Source organism: Grammomys surdaster, unplaced genomic scaffold, assembly GCF_004785775.1.
Source record: "Grammomys surdaster isolate TR1022 unplaced genomic scaffold, NIH_TR_1.0 188, whole genome shotgun sequence".
In the NCBI taxonomy this organism is placed as follows: Eukaryota; Metazoa; Chordata; class Mammalia; order Rodentia; family Muridae; genus Grammomys; species Grammomys surdaster.
The window spans coordinates 176,762-199,924 of record NW_021604633.1 but is presented as its reverse complement, the minus strand read 5'-3'; the positions used below and the strand labels follow the sequence as shown (position 1 = coordinate 199,924).

The 23,163-nt window shown below is 45.1% G+C and overlaps 1 protein-coding gene across 2 annotated transcripts in view; it reads right to left on the bottom strand.

Moving 5' to 3' along the window:
* Nucleotides 1–2,601: 2,601 nt before the first annotated feature.
* The window catches only part of Mboat2 (membrane bound O-acyltransferase domain containing 2), a 130,419-nt gene continuing 109,857 nt past the window's right edge, over nucleotides 2,602–23,163 (bottom strand). Inside the window, exons 7-13 of one of the 2 annotated variants that reach the window (XM_028768852.1) lie at nucleotides 17,378–17,558; nucleotides 15,595–15,787; nucleotides 12,124–12,227; nucleotides 9,150–9,214; nucleotides 7,907–8,039; nucleotides 5,410–5,561; nucleotides 2,602–3,988 (exon numbers count right to left, since the gene is read on the bottom strand). In XM_028768852.1, the coding sequence (XP_028624685.1) occupies nucleotides 3,763–3,988; nucleotides 5,410–5,561; nucleotides 7,907–8,039; nucleotides 9,150–9,214; nucleotides 12,124–12,227; nucleotides 15,595–15,787; nucleotides 17,378–17,558 (1,054 nt within the window). In that variant the 3' untranslated portion in view covers nucleotides 2,602–3,762. The remainder of the gene's footprint in view (nucleotides 3,989–5,409; nucleotides 5,562–7,906; nucleotides 8,040–9,149; nucleotides 9,215–12,123; nucleotides 12,228–15,594; nucleotides 15,788–17,377; nucleotides 17,559–23,163) is intronic. The other variant, XM_028768853.1, reaches the window with a different exon arrangement.

Genomic DNA, 23,163 nt, shown 5'->3' with positions numbered 1-23,163 from the left:
CGAGGGCAATGGTAACCGGATAACCGACCAACCATTCCTCAGATGCCACTGGTGGAATGTAACAGGAATGTACGGTCCTTAGGCAGGTTAAGGTTACAGTCACAGTGTAAGCCCGAATGCTGCACCTAGGTTAAACTGGGTGTGTTAAATTTCAGCCAGGGTAGATTATTAATGCCTGGATAAACCTTTCACAATACTGGTTTATATAATACATTTGATCCAAATCTCAGCGGACACAGCAGAAGCAATCATTCTAAACATGTCTACTCTCTCAAGAATGTTTGGGTCATGTAGAGCATGGAACTCTTAGAGTCAATAAGCTGATACAAACAACTGAGAAGGAAACAGTAAGTTCAATGTTCTAGATCTGCTCATGAAGACACAAGTTGAACATTGCCGAGGTATGGGTTTCAAGTAAGAAAACCCTTTGTCCTAACTGTCTAATCTAGTCTTCAAAAGTAAAACCTTCATGATTGTTTTGATGGTGATTTTAAATTGTTTTCTGTAATTAAGAAAAAGAAAATGACTAATTCTCTGAATTAAATAATTGCTGTAGAGTTACATGGTGGTAAACCCTGTCTGGTAAAATCAGCAATTTATGGGGAGTACTTAATTCTTTCCCGATTTACCCAGCAGAAATAGAAACTAAAGCAAGCAACCAGGAAATGGCATGTTGCTACCCATTCTGAGTTAATGGATTAAAGAGTATTCCTCCTGTTGCTAGACAACCATTTTATAAAATGTCACCACCTCAAGCCCCAGTAATAAAAAGCATTACAGTTACCAGTTCCCTTTGTGAACCTGCCCTTCCCTCTGCCCTACAGGATTGGGGTGGGGGTGGAGGAGGTGGTGCTCCCCCAAGCAAGAGCCAGAAGGACTGGCCAGGCCACTAAGTATAAGTACACAAAATCACCATCACTTTCTAGAAACCTCCACTGTAACTGTTTTCCTCCAAAGTGGTATGTGTGGAGATACCCTGTGTGGGTGTTATCCACTGTAGGGACCAGCGTGCTAAGACACAGCAATCAGGTATCTGATACCTAGAGAACCTTCTCTCCATCTCTGAGTATTCTAAAAGCTTAAGCAAGCTTCTCCAGTCACTCCAAGCGTCAATTAAAATGTGTATTAAAAAAAAGCCCAAAACAAACAAACAAAAATCTTGTGAGCTGAGACACGCCAAATTGACAATTACTGTTTCAAGAAAATGAGATTTGAGGGAAGAATATTTTTTGTTCTATTTTCCCTGAGTAGTAGTATATAATTGGACAGAAGTATAAATATGATGTAGATTGACCATCTCCAGAATGACTTTAAGATACTCAAGAAACAGGAAAATCCTATAAGCACACAGTGAACCCTATTCTGCTGGTTAAATGCAGTAACCATAGTATAATGACCTCCTTCAGAATTAACAGTAGTGCAAGCATTAGTTTTAACTCCTAAGTAGAAACAAATAGTCTTTACAGTATCCCAACTAGACAGTCATTTTATAGAATGTGTATTTTTGGGAAAAAATGAGAATTTGATTTATTTAATTTTAGATTGCATTCTGATTGTGTCTCCAAATTAGAAGACAGCCATCTAAAAATGATCTCATGAATGTAACTAGTAGCTAGCTGTAGAAGAATGAAAAAGGCAATCAGTCAAGTTGGAATGCTGTGTGTGCTCTGGGAAGGAGAACAGTGACCAACTGTCTTGTTCTTTGGATGACAGTACTATGATTATAAATTCATTTCGAGGAAACAGGCAACAGTGACTTGATGTATAAGCTTAGAAACGAAGCGTGTTGGGATAGCAGACATAAGTGGGGTCATTTGTGAGTGGCTGGAGAGATGGATCAAGCCTGCAGCAGCTTCTAAGGCTGCTCTGGCTTTACTTAGGAAACGCCCAGGGCTGTCTTTCTTGATTGCTGTCTTTAACAGTAACTGGATTCTCCACCAAGTTCATGAAATCGTAGAAACATTTAGAGGCGGATACTCTCCATAAATACGTTTTTCTTTCTCTTTTACAGCTAGCTTGATTTCAATACATGGGAAAGAAAATTAAGAAAGGGTATTTACTAGCCGTTTCCCGGGGAGGGGGGATGGGGAGGACTCCAGAGGCCAGGAAAAGTTTTTCCTCATCAGATGCAACCTGCCTTCAGAAAAGCAAATATGCCATGCTATGTATGGCTCCCAGGTCCTAGAACACCAGGCCAGCGTCTGCACCTTTCTTCTTCCTCTGACATCTTTAGGTTGCCACCATCATTGCTGCTTCTTTCCTTACTTACAATGTATTAGTGACAAAACCCAACAAAACCAAACTCATCATAGACTGACAACTTGCATTTCCTTTGAAAATTTAAGGCAAAACCAAAACAAATTTCACCAAAAAAAAAAAAAAAAAAAAATGGTCAAGTAACAGTGAGGCCCAAAGGCCCAGTCTTTCTCTCTAAGATCTCAGGCTCAGTTCCATGGTCTCAAACCCACCCTATACTTAAGCTGTTGTAGCCCATGCCACACTGCTGTGCGGTTAAAGATAAACCCAGTCACTCAAGGCAAGAGTGGCCCCCTAAGAGGAAAACACGGATTTGTTTCAATAGAATCTAACATCCACTTTAACAAGAGTTTAATGGAAGAATTTTAATGCATGAAGTTAAAGAAACTAATTTATTAATTTTCAAAAAAAAAGTCATTTTGACTCATCAACTAAGTTTTCTTTTCCCTAAATCTTTCCCAAATAACAATGAAAGGGACAGGGGCAAGAAACTGATGAACCGTACAAAACCTTAATTACTAGAGATTTCTTTCAAAATCTTCAAATCATCTATCCCTGTTATTCTTATAACCCCCTCTAACTCTATGTAATTTATGCTCAAGAAATTTCTTCAAAAAGTCCACAGTGTTATCTCTATTAAGCTGCTGTGTCGCATACAGTCACACTGCTCTCGGACACAGAAGGGGGAAGAAGCCCTCTGTTGCTGACTTCAGGCCACACAGTGTTTTCCTCATTCTGGCCTGCTTCCCTTATCTTCCCTCTTATTATTGTTTTTTTTTTTCCTTAAGAAAATAAGCCTAAAATATCACATTGCCAACCTTTAATTATGTTTAAGAAAGTCCTCCTGGAAGGGCCCTGACAGACACCGGGTCATTAAGCTCCCAGAAAAGTAAGCTCCCTGTGATTAAGCCCTGACTGCTTACAGTTCCACCATGCATACAGTCCTCTAAGATACCTTAGGAAAACCCTTCGAATACTGAGATGTTTATTGCATGTTTAAAGTACCCACAATCTTAAGTATCTGGTTTTAGACTCCTCCTCAATCCTCTCTGTAGCACACCATAACAACTATTGGAAGAGTCTCCTCATGATATTACACTTGAAAATACCATCCGGGAACAACATTTTAGAAAACGGAAGATTTAAGGCAAGACATTCATTTGGAAAAAGTTAATCATCTGGATTGACATGATTATTTTTCCACCTCTTCAGTGCCTTGGGATACGCAGTGTACATTCAGCAACAGGGTACACGTATGACCTTGAGGGCAGATGCTGAGGTCAGAGCGCCCTACTGAAATATGGGAAGATTTTGTATAAGGCGTGACCCACAGGAACATGGCATGGGAGGGGTTATTTCATTCCATTTCCAATCTAGTATATAGAAAATCCCCTATCCGTCCCATTCCACCCAGTTAGTCCCTCTTCCTTAAACAGGAGGCTCTGCAAAGGCGTCAAGACTGGCTTCTGTTCACAGACGGGGAACAGCCATCATGTGCTCTCCCAGTCACTGCGTTAGTGACGAGTGTCTTGAGCCAGTGTCTTGGTTCTGATTGCAAACATTATTCATCGTGGAAAAACTGTTCTGTCCCAGAGAATTTTCCCTTTCGTCAAACTTTTTGGCCCATGAGAGCTGAACATTTTCCTGTGTGCTCTTTCTTCTCTGAGACTTTTTCACAGGCAGCAACAGCATCACTAAGATACTACAGACATGAAGGCAGTAATACCAGGAGCTAAAAGAAAAGAGAAGATGGTTAGCAGCCAGACCCTGGTCCACCCAGGGCCCTGAAGATGGGGCTATCCACGGCATTGTTCTTCTGTTTTCTCCAGTGTAGGCTGGGGTGTGGGGAACTGCAGCACAACTTCCCCAAACCCCCCTGGGATATAGGCCTAGATATATTCCAGTGTTTTGTAAGGGTCATGAGGCTACACAGGACAAAGTAAAAGGGCACTTATTAACAGAGGCAACAATCTGAACTTAGCCACAAAATTACATGTGGGGTCACCAGAGAGCCCTGGACATGAAGACATGTCCAGTCATCGCTTGTCCTCCTCTGAAACCCACAGTCACTGACTCAGGTACCAAGACTGAAACAACGTGAGACAGTAGGGAACCAACACTGTATGATGGTCACTTCACAGATACAGGTTACACCCAACAAATCACCAGAAAATCAGCCCCTGTCTGGACTCTGAGACTGGAGCAACTTAACTTGATTCCAAGGTTGAAAGTTCAAGTGGCTGAAGAAAAAAATAGACAATCCAACCAACAGTCTACCCACCAAATGAATAGTTTTGTTAAAATGGGTGTGTTAACCCATTATTTGCTTTTCCTATGTGAATATAAAGTTCGATTCTTTAAAAAAAAAAAGATTTATTTTATGTATATGAGTATTCTATAGCTGTCTTCAGACACACCAGATGAGGTCATCAGATCCCATTACAGATGGTTGTGAACCACCATGTGGTTGCTGGGAATTGAACTCAGGACCTCTGGAAGAGCAGTCAGTGCTCTTAACCACTGAGCCATCTCTCCAGCCCCCAGAAAGCACAATTCTAATGTTTGAGTCTAAGTCTTTGATCACATACTCTTGTGCTAAGTCTCCCAATCCCACAGAAATGAAGAACTGGACAGGACCAAGCTTCTAATTCCAATGATATCATTAACATGGGAGAAGTGAACAATGGTGGGGCAGGGAGAGGGAGGAAAGAGTAAGGAAAACCACAGACTTCAGGACACCAACTTCTGAAATACAGAGGACCACAGCGGCCGGTCAAGTGCAAGAGAATGTGAAGGAAACAAGTAAGACCAACCCTTTCCTTGTCTATGACTGAAAACCAAGGTAATTAGTAATTGGTGAAGCACTCTTCTATTCCTTTTGTACCCATGTTCTGGACACTCAGGCTACACTAAGTCCTCCTGAGATGGGGCAGGCTCCCCTACTTCCACGCTTGGGCTGAATGGGGTGAGCTTCTCCATGAAGGGACTTGGAACGGCTTGGTTGAGGATTAAGAAGCAATTGATAGTATACGCAAAGGCAGAACTGAGGCTGGAGTATCACTATCTTTCTATTTCTATTGTTCCATTCAGTTAGCAAGGACCTTCCTTTGATAACACGGCTACTCGTCCCGACAGCTGAAGGGTCCCACATACCTGTAAAACGTGAACGATGGCTTTATGGATAGTAGCACAAAAGGAACAACCGTGTAACTTATGGTTAGCTGTGTTGCCACCCATGTGATGATGTCATAAAATAACTTAAGTTGAGGGGGTTCAACGAAATAATGCCTAAAGTTATTTCTCACCTGAAAGGAAATAAAGACACAAGAAATTGCTACATCTTTAGATTGACATTATATATAAAATACACTGGCGACAGCAATGACTTCAAGCCTGCAGAGTGACACTCTCACACTGCTGCCTCAGATTGGACTGCCACTGCCACCAGAGCAAGCAGGTTCCAATGTCAGCAGTGCACATATTGTGGGGGGAAGAGAGCAAGACACTGTGGACTGTACAGAGGGCCTTGAGGACCTGTCTGCAGCTTTGCTGTGGATTTGAAGTTGTTTAAAATAAAGTTTCCTAAGAGAGTTAGCAATGGACACTGACAAGAGGTCTCTAAATAGCTAGCGCTGGGTAAATTAGAGACTGTGTGATCCCCAATTTCTTCTCTCACTAGAGAATGAGGCACAGTACTCTTGCTCAGCCTCCAAGTGTGTGGGAGACCAGAAGGACCTGTGAACTCAGTTCTGATCAGTGTGCACAGACCACACACCACTTACTGATGCAACTGAGAAGTTCCTTTCAAAAAGCTATGTCTGTCTGTCTGTCTGTCTGTCTGTTGCAGGGTTGGAGACTTGTGCATTCTAGGCAAGTGTACTCAGCTACATCCCCAGTTTTTTTTTTTACAAAACAGTTCAAAATAGCCAAATGTTGCAGTTTTGAAATGCAAAAATTAATCAAACAAGATTTTCCATTTCTACCATATACCTCATTTTCTTTCTTCTTTTATGTCTGGTGCGTCTTAACATCTCCTCAGGTGAAGCACGGCCTTGGTTACAAAGATGCCATGGCCAGGCAGTGGTGGTGCACACCTTTAATCCCAGCACTTGGGAGGCAGAGGCAGGCAGATTTCTGAGTTCGAGGCCAGCCTGAACTCAGAGTGAGTTCCAGGACAGCCAAGGCTACACAGAAAAACCCTGTCTTGAAAAACGAAAAACAAAACAAAACAAAAAACAAAACCAACCAACCAAACAACCAAACAAAAAACAATGGTGCCATGTGGGTTCCTCAGAACTATGGTAGTGAATGGTTATGGTTCTCAGAATCTAGAACCAAATCCTGGCACCTAGGGCCTCTTGCCTAATTCTTTCTGATCCACTCTATCTAATCAAGCCATTTCCTTGCGCATGGCTGGGCACCATTCCACCATGTTTAGAAGTCCTAGCTGGCTTGGGACATAGCTCAGTGCTAGGGTGTTCACCTAGCATCGCAAGGCCCTACGTACAGTCTTCGGCACTCGGAGAAAACAGAAGTCCTACCTACCCTGACTCCCTGATGAACAGAGAGAACGGGCCAGGCTTTTGGGCTGGTGCTCAGGCTCTGGCTATTGCCTGCCTCCCTTCTTCCTATCCAGAACGATCTGCTATTCACATATACAGGAACTCTCTGCTTTAGCTCTATCTCCCTGGCACTTCCTGAATACACTATGGCTTTGAACTTTTCTAATGTTATGCCCAAGCCTAAGATACAATCTTGCCCCCATTACACTCCAGTTGGTATTGAAATACCTTCTTGTCTTTTAAAGCATACAGACAAAACCTGTCCTAACAAGCTCATCTCTAACCAACCCAACCAAAAGAACTTTTATCTTTAAACTCTCCTGAAACCTGCTATCTATAAAGCCCCTGGATTCTATTCTCTCTGCCCTGTGACATACATGCAGGTACACATACAGAACACATATATCCATGCTACACCCCTGGACTATAAACCACCAGAAGGCACAGCCCTGTATGACTATTTCTTGTTATTTCCCTCACACACTCTCAAAATGATTATCTGCTAGTTTGTTAAACGAAGCTACTTTACCCATGAGCCACTACTGTGTATTGTTAATACACACTTTTGGACATGTTACTTCCCCCAGGGGACTTTCAGATACATCGACTTGTCCTTCTTTCTTCCTCCATATTATGAAGTAATGTCAATTGTTTCCCCAAATGGTTCCAGGTTCCCACCAGCAAACACTCCACAGAACAGTACCACACCCACAATCCACAGTGTCTCCCACTGGGAATGGCCCAGCCCCTTCTCTAGGAGTGGTCATACTCTACTCTGAACTGAGAGAAGCCTCGAGGTTACATCTCACAGGAAACAAGTCATTTAGCAGAGACCTACCCATTCTAATCCTCTTTGTTAGCTCTCTCATTCAGAAAATGCCATGAAGACACATCGAGTGTTTTAAGCACTTCCTGAATGTCAGGTGCATGGCTTCTCCTGGTAAACAGCATGGAGGCAAGCATTGGGGTGAACACTCATTTCTGGAGAACAGTCAAAACACCTAACTTCTACTAGGCAGATGATGCTGATCACAGCCAAAGAAACAGAGTCACTCACTGAATTATAAAACAAAAACGTTGATACTTACAGCCCGAGCTGCTAACGTCATTAACACTCCTGTTAGAAATGTCAGATAGTATCCTGGGTAGACCCCATGCCAAATGGCAGAGAGAAAGAACGTCTGGATTGTTGGACTGAAGGTTGCTCGTTCATAACACACCCTAAAAACCATAGAAAACATGGAGAGCCAAGAGGAGTGAGTGAATCTAAGTTCACAAAACCCACAGGATCCTCTCTGGGCTGACAGGGTTAGGGACACACAAAAACAAATGGCCTTTCTCCTGGGTACCAGCTCAGTCATTACGTGTCAGACTTGCATGTGTAAGCTTGGCTCCTATCTTTTTACTGGTATATGTAATTACTAAAATGACCACTTCCAGTTTTAGGGAGTCTATAAAACTTAGTCTAGTTTTCCTAACACAGGAGATAAGATTCAATGAGTGAAGACAGAATCACTGGGAAGGCAGGCTGGCGGCAACAACAACAACATATGCTGTGTGTCTCAGCGGTGCACTTGAGTGCCACTGCTCATGTGACTCCTGTTCCCAGCCCTTCATCTCAGGCCGAGGCACCCGGCCAGTGTGCCATTCCACCCCACCTACCTCACACATCCTGAGACACATCTGACTTCAGCTCTCTATGCCCTGACTGTTGTTGCGATTTCAGAATCTGCACTCCAGGGGACAGCTATAAGATTTCTGTTACTGTTTTTCAAATTATTTTATTTTGTGTGTATGAATGTCTTTGCCTGCCTGCATGCATATATATTCTGTTAGAAGTGTTAGAAAAGGATATCCGACCCCCTGGAACCAGAGTTATGAATTAGTGTGAGCCATCTTGAGGATGCTGGGGGTTGAACTTAAGTCCTCAGCATGAGCAGCAAACTGCTCTTAACTGCTGGACCATCCCTCCAGCCTCCCGGTATGATTTTAAGAATATTGTGAGCCCTGACTATGGAGTGAGACTGAGTCTTCTGGTTCTACATGTGGGTGTCCCATCCCAACATATAAAAAGAGCTACAGAGGATACTGGCTAGGCCCAGACATCAGCAGAGCCTGAACCAGCATAGGGATGCTTGAGACTCAATTCCAAGAAGTTCTGACTTGAGGAATAGTGCCTTAACTGGTGGTTGCTAATGGCAGACCCTGGATAAAAACTAAGACCACATGTCATTCAACACAATAACAATGAATGAAGAATGTTAAGTTGGCAAGCTCAACCTTAAGTCCTATGGCAAAGCTTGCCTAAGGGAGACTCTCGAAGGAACCTACCTTTTGAGCCAGAGAGCTGTCTGGATATTCCAATTATCGAGAAACATCTTAAAACTTGTTGACATCTGAAAAACAAAGGGACCGTTTCCTTTGGCCAAGAAAATAATGGAGCTTTAAGTCTACATAATAATGCTTTAGTGCACTAAGAAATCAGAACTAAAAATCATGTGGTAATGATGGCATAGCATTGCTTCCTCACTGTTCTTCTAACACAGTAACATCATCCACGAAAGTTCATATATCTCCAGGAACATCGGAGGCAGCAGAGCATTGCTGTGATCCCCCAGGTCAACACATACAGAGGTCCTCACAGAGCCCAGAACAATCCTGCAGTGATCTGCTCTGTACGCAGCCACCTCACCCTCTTCTTTCCCACACTCTGGCTCCTTCTAGGTGAAGGCTGTCCACCCAGCCCTGCTTCTCAGCCCTGCTTTGCTACTCTGGATCTTGAAGAGCCCCTAGCTCCACACTGCCTCCAGAAAGCAACGGGCCATAAACCCACTGAGGAAGTCTCTTGTTAAATCTAGCGTTTGCTGGGTGTGTATGTCTATCTCTAGGCTACAACTTGTCTACTGTCATCCAGTGTAATGTCTTCTCTCCTCTTATCCAGTTATGGTGATGGTGGGATCCAAGCAAGCCCTCCACCCACCCCCAAGTGCATGATCCATCCCTGTGAGCACCTATGTCTCCAGCTCCTCTCCAGCATCTTAGACTCCACAGTGCATGATGCTCGTCTCTTAGTTTTCCTTCCTACCCATCTACCTCTCAAAAGCCTACTCTATGATTGGCATGCTACCCACCGTCCCCACTGGCAGCATCGGAATGATGACTCTGACAGGCCAGGCCTCTCATATATACGTGGTTCTCAGCTGTGACTAGGCCCTCAATCTACCTGATGCTAACTGACCCTATTTTGAAAACAGTTATTGCAATGCAACATTGGGGGTGGGGCATCAAAGAGAAGTAATCAGCAGCGATTAAAATACTTCAGAGTTCTCCCGAGTCCTCAGAGGAAGCGGCCTGGCCTCCAGCCACAGACAGCCCACCACCCACCTCGAGACAGAACTCACCGTACACTACGTCTTCATCTCCAAACCTCATGCCTCATATCACATCTGCTTCCGTCTCAGGAGTGTCATTATGCAGGCCTACTGTGGCCTCCTCTCCTCTACCTTGTGTCTCTCTCCTACATGCACAAGGGCCTCAGAGAGTGAGTCTCTCCATCTTTAAACTCCTTCTAGTCAGTCATTTGAATCTTTATTTTGTGAGTGTGTATGTGTGTGTGTAGTGTGTGTATGTGCATGTGCACATACAAGCTTCTGTGTGTGTGTGTGTGTGTGTGTGTGTGTGTGTGCACAAGTACCCACAGGGGACCCAGGAGAGTTTCAGATCCTCTAAAGTTACAGGTGGTTTCGAGCTGCCTGACATAGGTGCTGGGAACTGAACTCAGGTCTTCTACAAGATCAGTGAGTGTTCTTGACTCTTTCTCCAGCCCCTTAATCTTCCCATTTTAAGAGAAAATTAAACAAAGTCTCCTCAGGCCCCCCTCTACCTACTGTCTCCACAGCTGCAGCCCCTTAGGTCTGGGTCAGCTACCTTATGTGCTCCACCTTCCTGCAGAACTGTCAATGAAACCATACCCGCGGATGCTCCTGACCCCACCTCAGTTGACACCTGGGGGTGTTTAGCAGTGCTCACAATGTCCTCCTTAAGGAACCAATGCTTCTCTGTCCTCATGCCACATATCCCCACGAAGGCAATAACAGGAAGATAACACCTGGTTCTCAAGGTATAGAAGAACCATATCCTTTTTATGCATTAGCATAAAAACATATGACAAACTAAGTCTCTCCATGGGGGCTGGGAAGCTCCTCGGAAAGGCACTACAGAGTCAAAGGTTGTAAATGACAGTCCTTCATTACTCTACTACAGCAGACATCCCTTTCCCCTCCCCTTCCCTGTTTTTGCTTATTTTCATTTTATGAGTGTTTTTGCTGGCTGAGCATCAAGTGCATGCAGTGCCTCTAGAAGCCAGAGGAGGGCACCAGACCCATGGAACTGGAGTTCCAAAAGGTGAGCTGCCCTGTGGACGCTGGGAATTTCTGTGCTTGGCTTGGCTTCTCTAGCCTCACCTCCACCATCTTAGAACGCCATCTTGTGAACTGTTTGTCCTTTCCCACCCCCACAGGATGTTCTTCCTCCAGGGCCTACCTGGTCACCTCCCTGTGCAGCTTACGCTCAGACGGACCATAGAGTTACAAGCACTAGATGCCTGCACCTTCCAGGTCAGAACCTACTTTCCAGCACTTTCTAAAGCTTCCTGAAGACCGTAAATCACCAGTGTCATTCACTGAACCCTCAGGGGCTAGAGTGTCCCACCACCAGTAAATACGGGACAACAAAGTTTGGGAATTAGTTCATAGTCCTCCTCCGTGCTGTTTGACTTTCACTTTCTCTCCATCCCCTCCGCGAGCCCTGAAGCGGGTGCTGTGAGCACCCTGTTTAATGCCCGAGTGCTCAGTCAGTTGTTCTCAACACCCTGACCAGCCACGGAGCCAGCTGATCTTTAATTTGTTGTATAAAAGTAAACACCAGTCCAGGTGTGTGACAAATGTCCCGCATAGCCTCATGCATGTGAACACGTGGCTCCCAGCTGACTTGTGCAGTCTGGGAGTTTTGGGAGGTGTGCCTTGTTGAAAAAAGTCTGTCACCACGTGTAGGTTCCATGGTTGAAAGACTCATCATTTCTAGATCACTCTCTGCTTTGTGCTTGCGTGAAGTGAGCTCCTAGGATCCACTGAGGCCTCACTCCGTCCTTATGGACTCTAGCCTCCTTAAGCACAAATACACTCTTTATTAAAGTCTGCGGTCAACACCCGTTAGCTCCACTCTCGGGGCAGCACACCACAACCTATGAAAGCAAACTGTGGCACTTAACGCTGTCACAGGACTAACATCTTCATCATTTACTCACCTCTATCTGCTGAATTCTCAAATTGGAAATTAAGTCCCAGCGAGCCACTCCATTCTTGTCGTAACCTCTGAAACCGAAGCCTGCAGCATTGTTAATGGCGTCAGCTGTCACAAAGTAAAGTATTAAATGTTATTACAATGTATGTAATATATATACACACACACATAATACATATGAGTTTTTTAATATTTATTTATTTATTGAATGTATGGAAGTACACTGTAGCTGTCTTCAGATATACCAGAAGGGGGCATCAGACCCTATTATAGATGGTTGTGAGCCACCATGTGGTTGGTGGGAATTGAACTCAGGACCTCCAGAAGAGCAGTCAGTACTCTTAACCACTGAGCCATCCCTCCAGCCCGTTTTGTTTTTTAAAGATTAATTTTATTTTTATGAGTCTGGGTGTTTTGCATGAATACATATTATATGTACCATGTACATGTCAGGGGGCCCTTGGAGGCCAGAAGAGGCTATTAGATGCCCTAAAACTGATGTTTGTGAACCACCATGTTGCTGCTGGGAACTGAACCTGGACCTTCTGCAAGAGAAACAGATGCTCTTAGCTGCTGGGCCATCTCTCCAGCCCCTCAATCTACTCTACTTTCCCAGGAGATGTATACATTGCCTTACTCTTAAGCAATGAAAGGAGACTTTTTATTTAGTTAGTAGTATTAGAGACTGAATCCTTGGCCCTTGAACCTTCCAGGTAAGCCCTTTCTTGCTGAGCTATATCCATTATCCATGACTTAATCTAATTTTAAAATGTGTAAGTGTGTATACGGTCTACTATGTTGTATGCAGGTGCCCATGGAGGCCACAAGAGGGCACTAGATCCCTGGAGCTGGAGTTACAGGCGGTTGTAAGTAACCAGATTCAGGTCCTCTGGAAGAGCAGCAAGCATTCTTAACCACTGAGTCATCTATCCAGCCCTGACTTATTTAAGAGAGGTTAGAAACATCATCACACACAGTGAAAATAACAGCCCTATTGAGGACCACTGGTTAGTTAACAAAACACCAGCCATGAGGCTCGAAGGGACAGGAGGAACGGAAGAGTTTTGGGGTACAGTGCTATCATATGGCGGAGAGTGCTCTCCCACCGGGAAGACGCCACTGGGAATGCTGTGCCTGAGCTCATTATGACTGCGGTCATTATTATAGATAAGTGGGGCCTCATGCTGAGAGGCTGACCAGAACCCACTCTTGTCTACACAACTTGCTTCTCACCTTTCACAATGAAGGTTGATCAGCATCTTTGCTTAAAACCAGCAAGTTCTGCCTCAAGTGGATCCTTTGCATCTAACAAAAAGTGTTTTTAGTTCACACCATTTATGTCTTGGCCAAACAAGCTAAGACCCATCAAAACGCAGCAAAACACCTTCATAGATGCCAATCCTACCCTTAAATGATTGTTCCTGATTACTTATTTGATTAAACAAAAAATTACAATTTGGGGGAAAGTACACAAGCAAGATTTACTCTTCTGTCAGGTTCAAGAAGGGCCAAATACACATGAGCCAGCCTGTATGGTGAGCCGATCAATATTGTAACGTACAGGCTTAATAGGATTAAAGATAAAATCTTTAAAATAATATAGAAAATAATATAGAAAAAAAAAAACCCACTCCCAGTACACAAGGTCGCCAACATCCTCCAACCAAATCCAAATGGGAACAGAACACCTGTATTCCCGTAGCTAGTGGTTTAACAAATCCAATGGTTCAAATTTATTTATTTATTTATTTATTTATTTATTTATTTATTTGTGTGTGTGTGTGTGTGTGTGTGTGTGTGTTTGAACACAGGTTGTCAGGCAGGTAACAAGTGCCTTTACCCAATGAGCTAGGTCATCAATATCAATACTGACTATTAAAAAGAAAAAAACCTAGAAAGACAGTTGGTTTGGAATCTCAGAGCCTGTTTAAAGCCAGTATTTAAATAGGTAGGCATACAAGGATCTTAAGAAATTTCATTTATTATTAATGTTTAAATTTGACTAGAATAAAAAACAGGATTAAGGCAATATTAGTTTAAATCCACACAAGGCATGATACAGTACATCTCATGGCTAACATCCCAGAGACTGAGTAAGGATCTGGACAGTAAGATCAACCCAGGATGTACAGGAAGACCCTGTCTCACAACAAACACATTCTTACAAGGTGACGTCATCTTTTAATTACCATTAAGCTGTCAGGCTAAAGCCACCTTGACTGACACATTTCTGTGTGAAAGATTAAAAATATGGACTCGAGTTTCAAACCACATTTCACAGTAATAAAGGCAGTAGTGAAATGCCGAGCACCAACCGCTCAACCTCTCTGTGATGCTCTCTTTGTGGTGTTCAAATGTCCACTGAGCATCACAATCTTCAGAATAAAGAGACTTAGGATGTAGTGACTAGGGCAAGAGACAGACAAAAGAGGCTCCTCGTCACGCCAGCGCACCCTCCCCGTCATGTCACCCTTCACATCACACCAGTGCACCCTCCGCGTCACGTCACCCTCCACGCCAGCGCGCCTTCCACATCACGCCAGCGCACCCTCCAGGTCAAGTCAGTGCACCCTCCACAAAGCGGGCAGGAGCATTACCAGTTCGTCATACATTCAAGAAGACACGTGTGGTGATAACGTGAAAGTACTAGAACCCACAAAGATGAAGCTCACGACAGGCATGGTTACCTCCCCTCAGCCCGCCTGAAGCCTCCCAAGGCTGTGAAGCCGTGCAGGGGAGGGCTTTCGAAAGGCCGTCTCTCCTTCCCAAGCCCATCTTTCCTGTTCAGTGCCCTCTACGTCAGTCATAAGCCAGGCACTCCCACACCGCTTCAGTTTTAACTTCTCTAATAATCGTTCCACCTGGCAGGTGTCAGACCCTTCTGTGAACTGATATGATTTTGTATACTTTACTGGTGAAGTTCTGGTCACAGCAAACCGCATCTAATGGTGTGAGAATGATGAGTGTAATGAAGTCATACTAAATTATAGATACCCTGAAGACAGGGACTATGCCATCTATGTTAGCATTCATTCAAACCAGCGTGGAATCTGACATGCAACAAGCACTGGATAAGTACTCTCTATCACCTTAACTAACCATTGGTCTTTATTGTTGTTATTATTATTATTATTATTATTATTATTATAAAATGGGCCTTGAACATGAACTTTTGGGGTTTATTTCTTTTGCAAAATGACTGATTAGTCTATTCGGTCTTTAACTATATATCCTCAAGAGGGCACTCTTGAGCTGGATGCAGTGGTACGCTTGTAGGTTCAGCTACTAGAAAGGCTGACACAGGTGGATTGCTGTAACTAGGCAGTTTGAGGCCAGCAGGTGCAGTCGGTCACAGGCACGCGCGCGCACATGCGTGCACACACACACACACACACACACACACAGGCCCCCCAGGATACTGCCTGATATCCACAAAATACACTTCAGTATGAGAACAAGTCTACATGCTACTTACCTAAGGTCCACGCGAAATAGTACTTAGGTCTGGCAGCCAAGAGAGAGACATACAGATAGGTGGCTCTGGTTGGCCATGAAGCAGTGGCTTGGAAGTGCTCGTCGATGTTGTACTCTACAGGTAGCATGTTAGAGACGGTCAGGTGGAACAATAAGGAGAGTCCACAGACCAGGAGCTTCTCCGTAACTGCTGCCTGGAACGGGCGGGCAAGAGTCACACACCTCACAGAACTGTGTCCTTTCTACACACCAGGCAGATCCTGAACGCAGCAACAAACTCGAGGTCTCCTGATCAAAAATCAGGAGTGGCCTTGCCCTGGACATTTCAGATCCTCACAGTCCCACACTGAAATACTTTGAACCCCATTAACCTCAATCTCAATCAAATGCAGAGCTTCCTGATACGGACGGCAGTACGGCTAATCATGCTAGCTGGCTTGCTCTGGGGACACCCTGTGTCTGCCTTTCCAGGATAGGATTACAGGCCGGCTGTGGAACTGCCATTACATGGGTTGTGGGATCCAAACTATGCTCCTCACACTTGTGCAAGTGCCACTAAGCCATCTCCCCAACCCTGTGAGCGAGATTCTGACTGGAAATTCTGACTGGTACTAATAAGGAAGAGAATGCAGTCAGAAAAGGCGACTCCAGGGCTTCCGGTGGGCTGGGTCAGAAAGGCACAGGCCATGAGGGGGCCTGCCATATAATATCCACCCTCGACAGCATTATTTTCACTAAGGAATTGCTTCCTTTCTTTAAAAAAATTACACCTATTTATGTTATATTATTCATATGTATATCTTCCTGTGCACTACATTTGTGTCTGGTGCTTACAGAGGTCAGAAGAGGGCATCAGATTCCCTGAAACTGGAGTTGTGAATTATTGTGAGCCACCATGTTGGTGCTGGGCATAGAACCCAGTGCCTCTGCAAGAGCAGCACGTGCCTTAAACCTTAGCCGTCTCTCCAGCTCCTTACGCACCTCCTAAGTAACTTACATGTGTTCTTTAATCCTGACTTCGCCTCTAGTAGACATCACTACTAGGTGGTGTGTAAACGCTTGTTTGTCCTAAAAGATATTTACAAAGAAATAGATGAAAGCCAGCAAGTGGTGCAGACATTTAATTCTGGCTACTTGAGGAGGGTGAGGCAGGAAAATCACAAGTTCAAGGCCAGGCTTCCAAGTGAGGTCACTGTCAACCTCAGCTTCATGAGTTAATAAGATCCATCTCAACAAGAGGAAAGGGATGGAGAGATATGCTCGGTAGCCTAGGAGTTCGGTTCCCAGAACCCACGTCAGATAGTTCACAACTGCCTGTAACTTCAGCTCTAGGGGATCCTAGACCTTCTTCTGACCCCTTTGGGTACCCACTCATACATGGTACACACTCAGACACATAAGTGTTTTAAAAACAATAAAAACAAAAAAACAAAAGATGGGAATGGGAGACAGAGATGCAGCTCGGTGTTAGAATTACTTGCCTTACTACATTAGCACAAGGCCCTGACAAGACGCTGGGTTCAATCCCTAACCAAACAACACTTAATGCATGCATGTATGTATACATGCACACACAAACCCACACACACAGACACACAGGAAGGAAGGAAGGGAGGGAGGGGGGGGGAGGGGGGGGGCGGGGGGGAGGGGGGGGGGGAGGGAGGGAGGGAGGGAACCAACCAGTGGGAAAATTAAAACAAGTGAAAACATTAGACTTTCAGAAAACCAGACAGACAAGCACACGCTATGGAGCACAGGGCTCTGGGTGAGCCTCCAGCCCTTACGTTTGGAGATGGATCTGCTTTTCCATGCTGGTCTTCTTTTCCGTTTTCACTTGTCTGTGCCGTGTGGGACGCTCTGCCTTCAATGAAAGCAATGTAGTCTTTGTAAGAGCAGAGTGGGCCTGCCAGGATGCCCATGAAGTTGCAGGTATAACTTACATACTCCAGGAGGCTTGGCATGCGCCTGCAGGGAGGAGACACACTTGTTAGCTGTGGCAGAGCTTTCAGGGCAATCGGCAGAGATGTTGTCGTGTGCTCACCACCGGTGCCGTTTCCGAAATACAAGATGCCTTAGTTTTCATTTGTATCCATGGAAGAATTCAGGAGGTTGGAGCAGAGAATGCTCAACTGTATTTCTGGACAGGTGGGCTGCTTAGTTTTAACTTTCAACGTGACATAACCTACACTCACCTGGGAAAAGAGTCTTCATGAAGAAGTTTGTAGATCAGGTTGGCCTGTGAGGGATCAATTTGACTGTTTATGTAGGAAGGTGCAGCCTACCGTATGGGGCACTGAAGGAAGCTAGCGGAGAGAGGGGCTCTGTGTTTATGTCTCCCCGCTGTTTCTTGTACAATGATGTGACCAGCTGCTCTGAACTCTTGCTGCTGTGGCTACTATGGTGATCTGTGCACTGTTTGTTTGTTTTTTTTTTCTTTTGTCCATGTGATACAAGCTATTGAGAAGAGGAAACCACAGTTGAAAGCATTCTTTCATAAAACTGATCTGTAGGCAATCCAGTGGGACATTTTCTTAGTGATTGATATGGGAGGACCCAGCCCGTTGTGGTCAGTGCTATCCCTGGGCAGGTAGTCCTGGAGTAGATAAGTAGGCTGAGCAAACCAGGAGGAACAAGGAGGTAAGCAGCCCTCCTCCACAGCCTCCACATCAGCTCCTGCCTCCAGATTCCGGCCTTGTGTTCCTGCCTAGAATTTCTCAGTGATGGAGTGTGACCTGAAAGTTGTAAGCAGAAACAAGCTGCTTTGGTCATGGTGTTTTATCATAACAAGAGAGACCCTAACTGAGACAAACTACAATCTGGAGTTATAAGCAAAATAAACCCCCACTCTCCCCTAGCTTGCTTTTTTTTGAGATATCTTATAGTAATAGGAAAGAAGCTAGTGGGAAGTTTTCAAAAAGATATTTACAAGCAGCTACAGAGAGTTTTTCATTAGATTCCTCATAATGAAAGAAACCTAAGAGGACCGTGGTGTGGCATAAGGAATCACCTCTCGTTGTACACATGCCTGCTCATTCAACAAATGCATGCTGCATGCCAATCATGTGGACAACAGGCTCCCGGGTCTGCAGGCAGATACATACATACATACATACATACATACATACATACATGACTTAAAATATATGTGCATTTATATGTAATCTTCAGAGATACTAAATGCCACAGAGAAAAGGGTCTCTTGTCACATGAAGTCAGAGAAGCCTCTTCAGTGACGCAGACTAAATGGAAGTGACAGTGTACAAACCCAGGCGATGAGAAATGGAGGCAGCAGGAGTGGCAGGGCACAGGTGGAACACACTCAGTGACAGCCTTGATAAGACATGGAGGACAGGAGAAAAGCCTGCTAAGGTAAGATCACATGGGGCCTGCCTTCCAAGCCACAGAAGAAACGGTGGGTGAGATCATGCTGAATGAGACAGAAAACTAGTCAGGTTTTAAAGGCCACGTTTCAAAAACACCACTCTGGCCCTGGCAAGGGACTACAGAAGATGACAAGGCCTTGGAGATGCTGGGAGCAGCATGTCGTGTGGCTTCTGACAGTGCACTTGTGGGGTCAGTCGATGGCCTCACTCACTGAGGGTCAGGACTTCTCTGGTGCAGAGCACTGCCTTACACAAGGTGTTTGCTCTTTACCTACTAGATGTCAGCCCTTCTAGGCCCCCACAACCAGAAATATCTCCAGACATGCTTAAATGTCTCTGGGGCAAAAATCACTGGCCATTTCAGAGATGGGAACACAAGGATAAGCAAACAAAGCTCTCAAGATTAGAACCTTACACAGGGGCAGGGAGAGGACGGATGAAACAATAGTACACACATGAAGCAAGTAGGACAGGGCAGAGGGCTAGAGGGTGGAGTTTTACATGGGTAGTCAATATAGTTAAAGAGGGAACACCCAGGTGTGGTGGCACACACCTACATCCTAGTCCTTGAGAGGGATGCCAGAGGATGGGAAATTTGAAGTCAACTGACCTACAAAAAGGAACCTTGTTCTCCCACTCCAGAACAAGACAAGGAGTGTGTAAACTGAGGCAAGAGTGTGGCACTCTGGGCTAATTTCAGAGGAGGATGCTGTGGTCAGAACTTAGAAACTTATGTTACACAGGAAAGCACTGGGGGTTCCTATCAGGGGAGAGAAAACAAAAACAAGACTAAAATAATCGAAAACCTATTCAAAGAATCTCTGGGGATGGGGAGGTGGCTCACTGAGTAAATTTACTTGCATGTAAAGCAAGAGAATCTAAGTTCAAATCTCCTGTACTCATATACAAAGCTGGGCATGGCCACATGTGGATTGCTGTCTATATGCCGGTGAGGGCAGGTACCAGATAAGGTGAGAGAGCCTGTGATTAGGCAGTGGAAAAGGAAGGCGGGCTGAGAATTTTAGAGAGGAGGACAGAGAGACAGAGAGGGAGAAGAAGGGAAAGAGAGGAAGAGACCAGATGGAACTTACAGGAGAGCAAGAGTAGCCAGAACCACAGTCCTGGGAGCCATAAGTATTGGGGTTTCTGAGATGACTGAATAATAATTAGGGTGCGTCTGCCCCATCTAGGTGTGCAGCTTGTATTTATATCAATTGAGTTTTGAGTTCATTGTGCGGCGTTTTGTAGGGTGACAATTTACTAATATAAATCTGACTGATAAATTCCAAGCCTCTCGAGTTTTGACTTTACCGGGTTACTGGGATTTGTGACTGATAATCACAGGGGTGGATGGCTGGCAATGTGAGCAGAATCCGCAGCAAGAGAACCACAAGATGGGCAGTTGTTGTGTGGGGCTAGCCATGGAGGCAGTGACATTGCTGGGGCCAGAGAGTGGCCAACGGTAGTGTGGGATGGTGCCTTTTAAAATATTTCCCAGCCGGGCTGTGGTGGCGCACGCCTTTAATCCCAGCACTTGGGAGGCAGAGGCAGGCGGATTTCTGAGTTCGAGGCCAGCCTGGTCTACAAAGTGAGTTCCAGGACAGCCAGGACTACACAGAGAGACCCTGTCTCGAAAAACCAAAAAAAAAAAAAAAAAAAAAATATTTCCCGCTACAGCCACATAGTCATATGACACCTGTGTGCAATGAGAACAGAAGCTAGAAACTGGACAGGCAGCTCAGGGCATGGTCTCAAAAGCAAACGTTCTAAATAATATCCTTGGGTCTCTGGCCAGGAACAGTGGAAGGAAGCCCTGGCTCCTCCTCGCCTCCTCCGCACGAGACAGCCAGCAGCCCAGTCAGGCAGTACACAGCAGCAGGGACTAGAACAGCAGACCAGACAGTAGATGACCCCTCTGGCCAACACCGGAACTGAAGCTCTTGACTTCCATAGTGAAATGGGTTAAATTAACTCCCCAACTTTAGGCCATCTCCCAAGTGATGTTGTGGTTATCTCTTTAGAAGGAGCAGTGACAGAGTAGCAGCAAAGGCCCCAAAAAGGAAAACTGGTTCCTTCTGGTCATGAGAATGAAATCTCTGGCCTAGGAAGAAACCCAACATTCCAAGCTACAAAACCATAAAAGGGTTAACTACCTGGGCTAGTCAGTCACCCAAACAGGAGACCATACTAGGAAGATAGGCTCACCTTAAGCTGAACTAAAGAGACAGACAAAATGATTATCCCTTTAGATATTATATTTCCCCTTCCCAGAACTTCCATCTCAGGCCCCTCTGAGATTCAGCTGGGACTATGTAGCCTTCTGAGTAAAAGTTCAACTTTTCCCACTTTCTCTCAGAGGCCAGCCAGAATCTAAGTGTGCCCTCTTTTCTAGAGTACTAACTTTTTCTGGAGTTCTGCTCTGGCTTGCACATGTGCATGCACACACACAAAACACATGAACACAGAGGATCACTGGACCCAATGTAGAAATCTGCTACAAAGGACAGGAGAAAACCAAGTACATCCTGCAATGCAGCCAGCCCCTAGACCTAGTAGCGGACCAGGATGACCGTGGCGTAGTGAGAAGCAGCCTTCTGGAGATGACTGAAAGCTTGCTGAACTTGCTAGTAGAACAGACTTGCAGTAAGAAAGTGAAGTCTGCTATTTCTCGAGAGCACCCCAATATGAAATGACGCTGCTATCAGGCAAGTGGCAGTGGCGGAGAAATACGTGGAAGGGAACAGACAGAAACCAGAGACTGCATTGTGAACAGACCTATAGATATCCGACATGCCTGTGAGGACAGGAGGCTGGAGATGAGGGAGAGGGCCAAGCAGACGTTGGGCTGGTGGGCTTCAAGCAACCAGAGCATGTGGACGCACCTGGGGAACACTGAGAAGGTCAGGTCTAAGATCTGAGGTATAGCAACAGTCAGCCACAGAGGACAGGGGTGGAGGGTTGAGCAGGGAGGCAGAGAAGAAGAAAATCAAGAGAATGTGGTGTCCAGGAATCCGGTGAGGAGTGGTCAGCTGGACCAGGGACATCACTGTGGTTGGTCACCATGCCAACAAGGCTGAAGACTCAGGGGAACCAAGAGAGCAAGGAGACACACATCTGAGCGCAGAGAGCAGTGGAGAAAAGAGGAAGTGAAGCTACTGCAGAGAGGTGATGGGAGTGTGGTGGCTCGAAGGGGATGTGTGACAATACTATCCTCCTCCCTGAGAAGCTGAGGATGACCCTGCTGTGAAAAAGGAAAAAAAAAAAAGAACCTGATTAAGGTCAGAGGTGAGAATAGAGCCCTACACTCTATGGGCAGTTGAAACTCAGAAGTAGAAAAGAAAGTATCCTTTTACAGCTTGGAGTAGCTTGGAGGGTTTGTGATTACAGAATGACAAGACATCAAGGAACCCAGGGTCCAGTTGCCCTTGGCAGTGAGTCTCAGCAGATGCCTGGGGCAGCCTTTGTCAGTGTCTTATTTGCCCTGCTACAATGACTCATTTCCTGGTCTATAGTTCACCTGGGCTGTTCTCAGAGTCAGGATGAGGTCAGCCCAATGAGGTTATACATAGCAACCATGCATGTGCAGCGTGGATGGTGGAGGGGAGGATGTGTTCATGAACAACTTTCCATCAATGAAGGAAAAGAAATTTAGCTTTCCATTATGAGTATGAGCGAGAGAGTGCTAGGATCCTGGAGAAAGGAGAATACAAAACATTTTCAGAGAGAGAATTAAGGAAATGTAGTTGTCCTGTTGTCCATACAAAGGACCGTGGCTTTTTTTAAATTAAAAGGATTTAATTTTATTTTACATGTATGAGTGTTTTACCCACATGCATGTGTGTGTGTGTGCACTGTGTGTGCACCTGATGCCTGAATAAGTCAGAAGAGGGTGTCAGATCCCCTGGAACTGGAGTTACAGTTGGTGGCGTGTGGGTGCTAGGGACCTGGTCCCCAGAAAGAACAGCAACTGCTGGGCCATTTCTTACCCCAAGGACCACAGTTTTTAAAACAGTAAGAAATTCAAACTGAATACCGCCAGCAAGAATGAGTATCTGCACTGGGCTGCCTTCCTCAATCCAGGCAGGTGGAGCTGGGGTTAACTAGGATGGGTCATTTGCCTGGTGGTTACCTGAGAGGAAAAGAATCATGCCTGTAAGGACATGTAGGGAAAGCAGATGCCTGTAAGT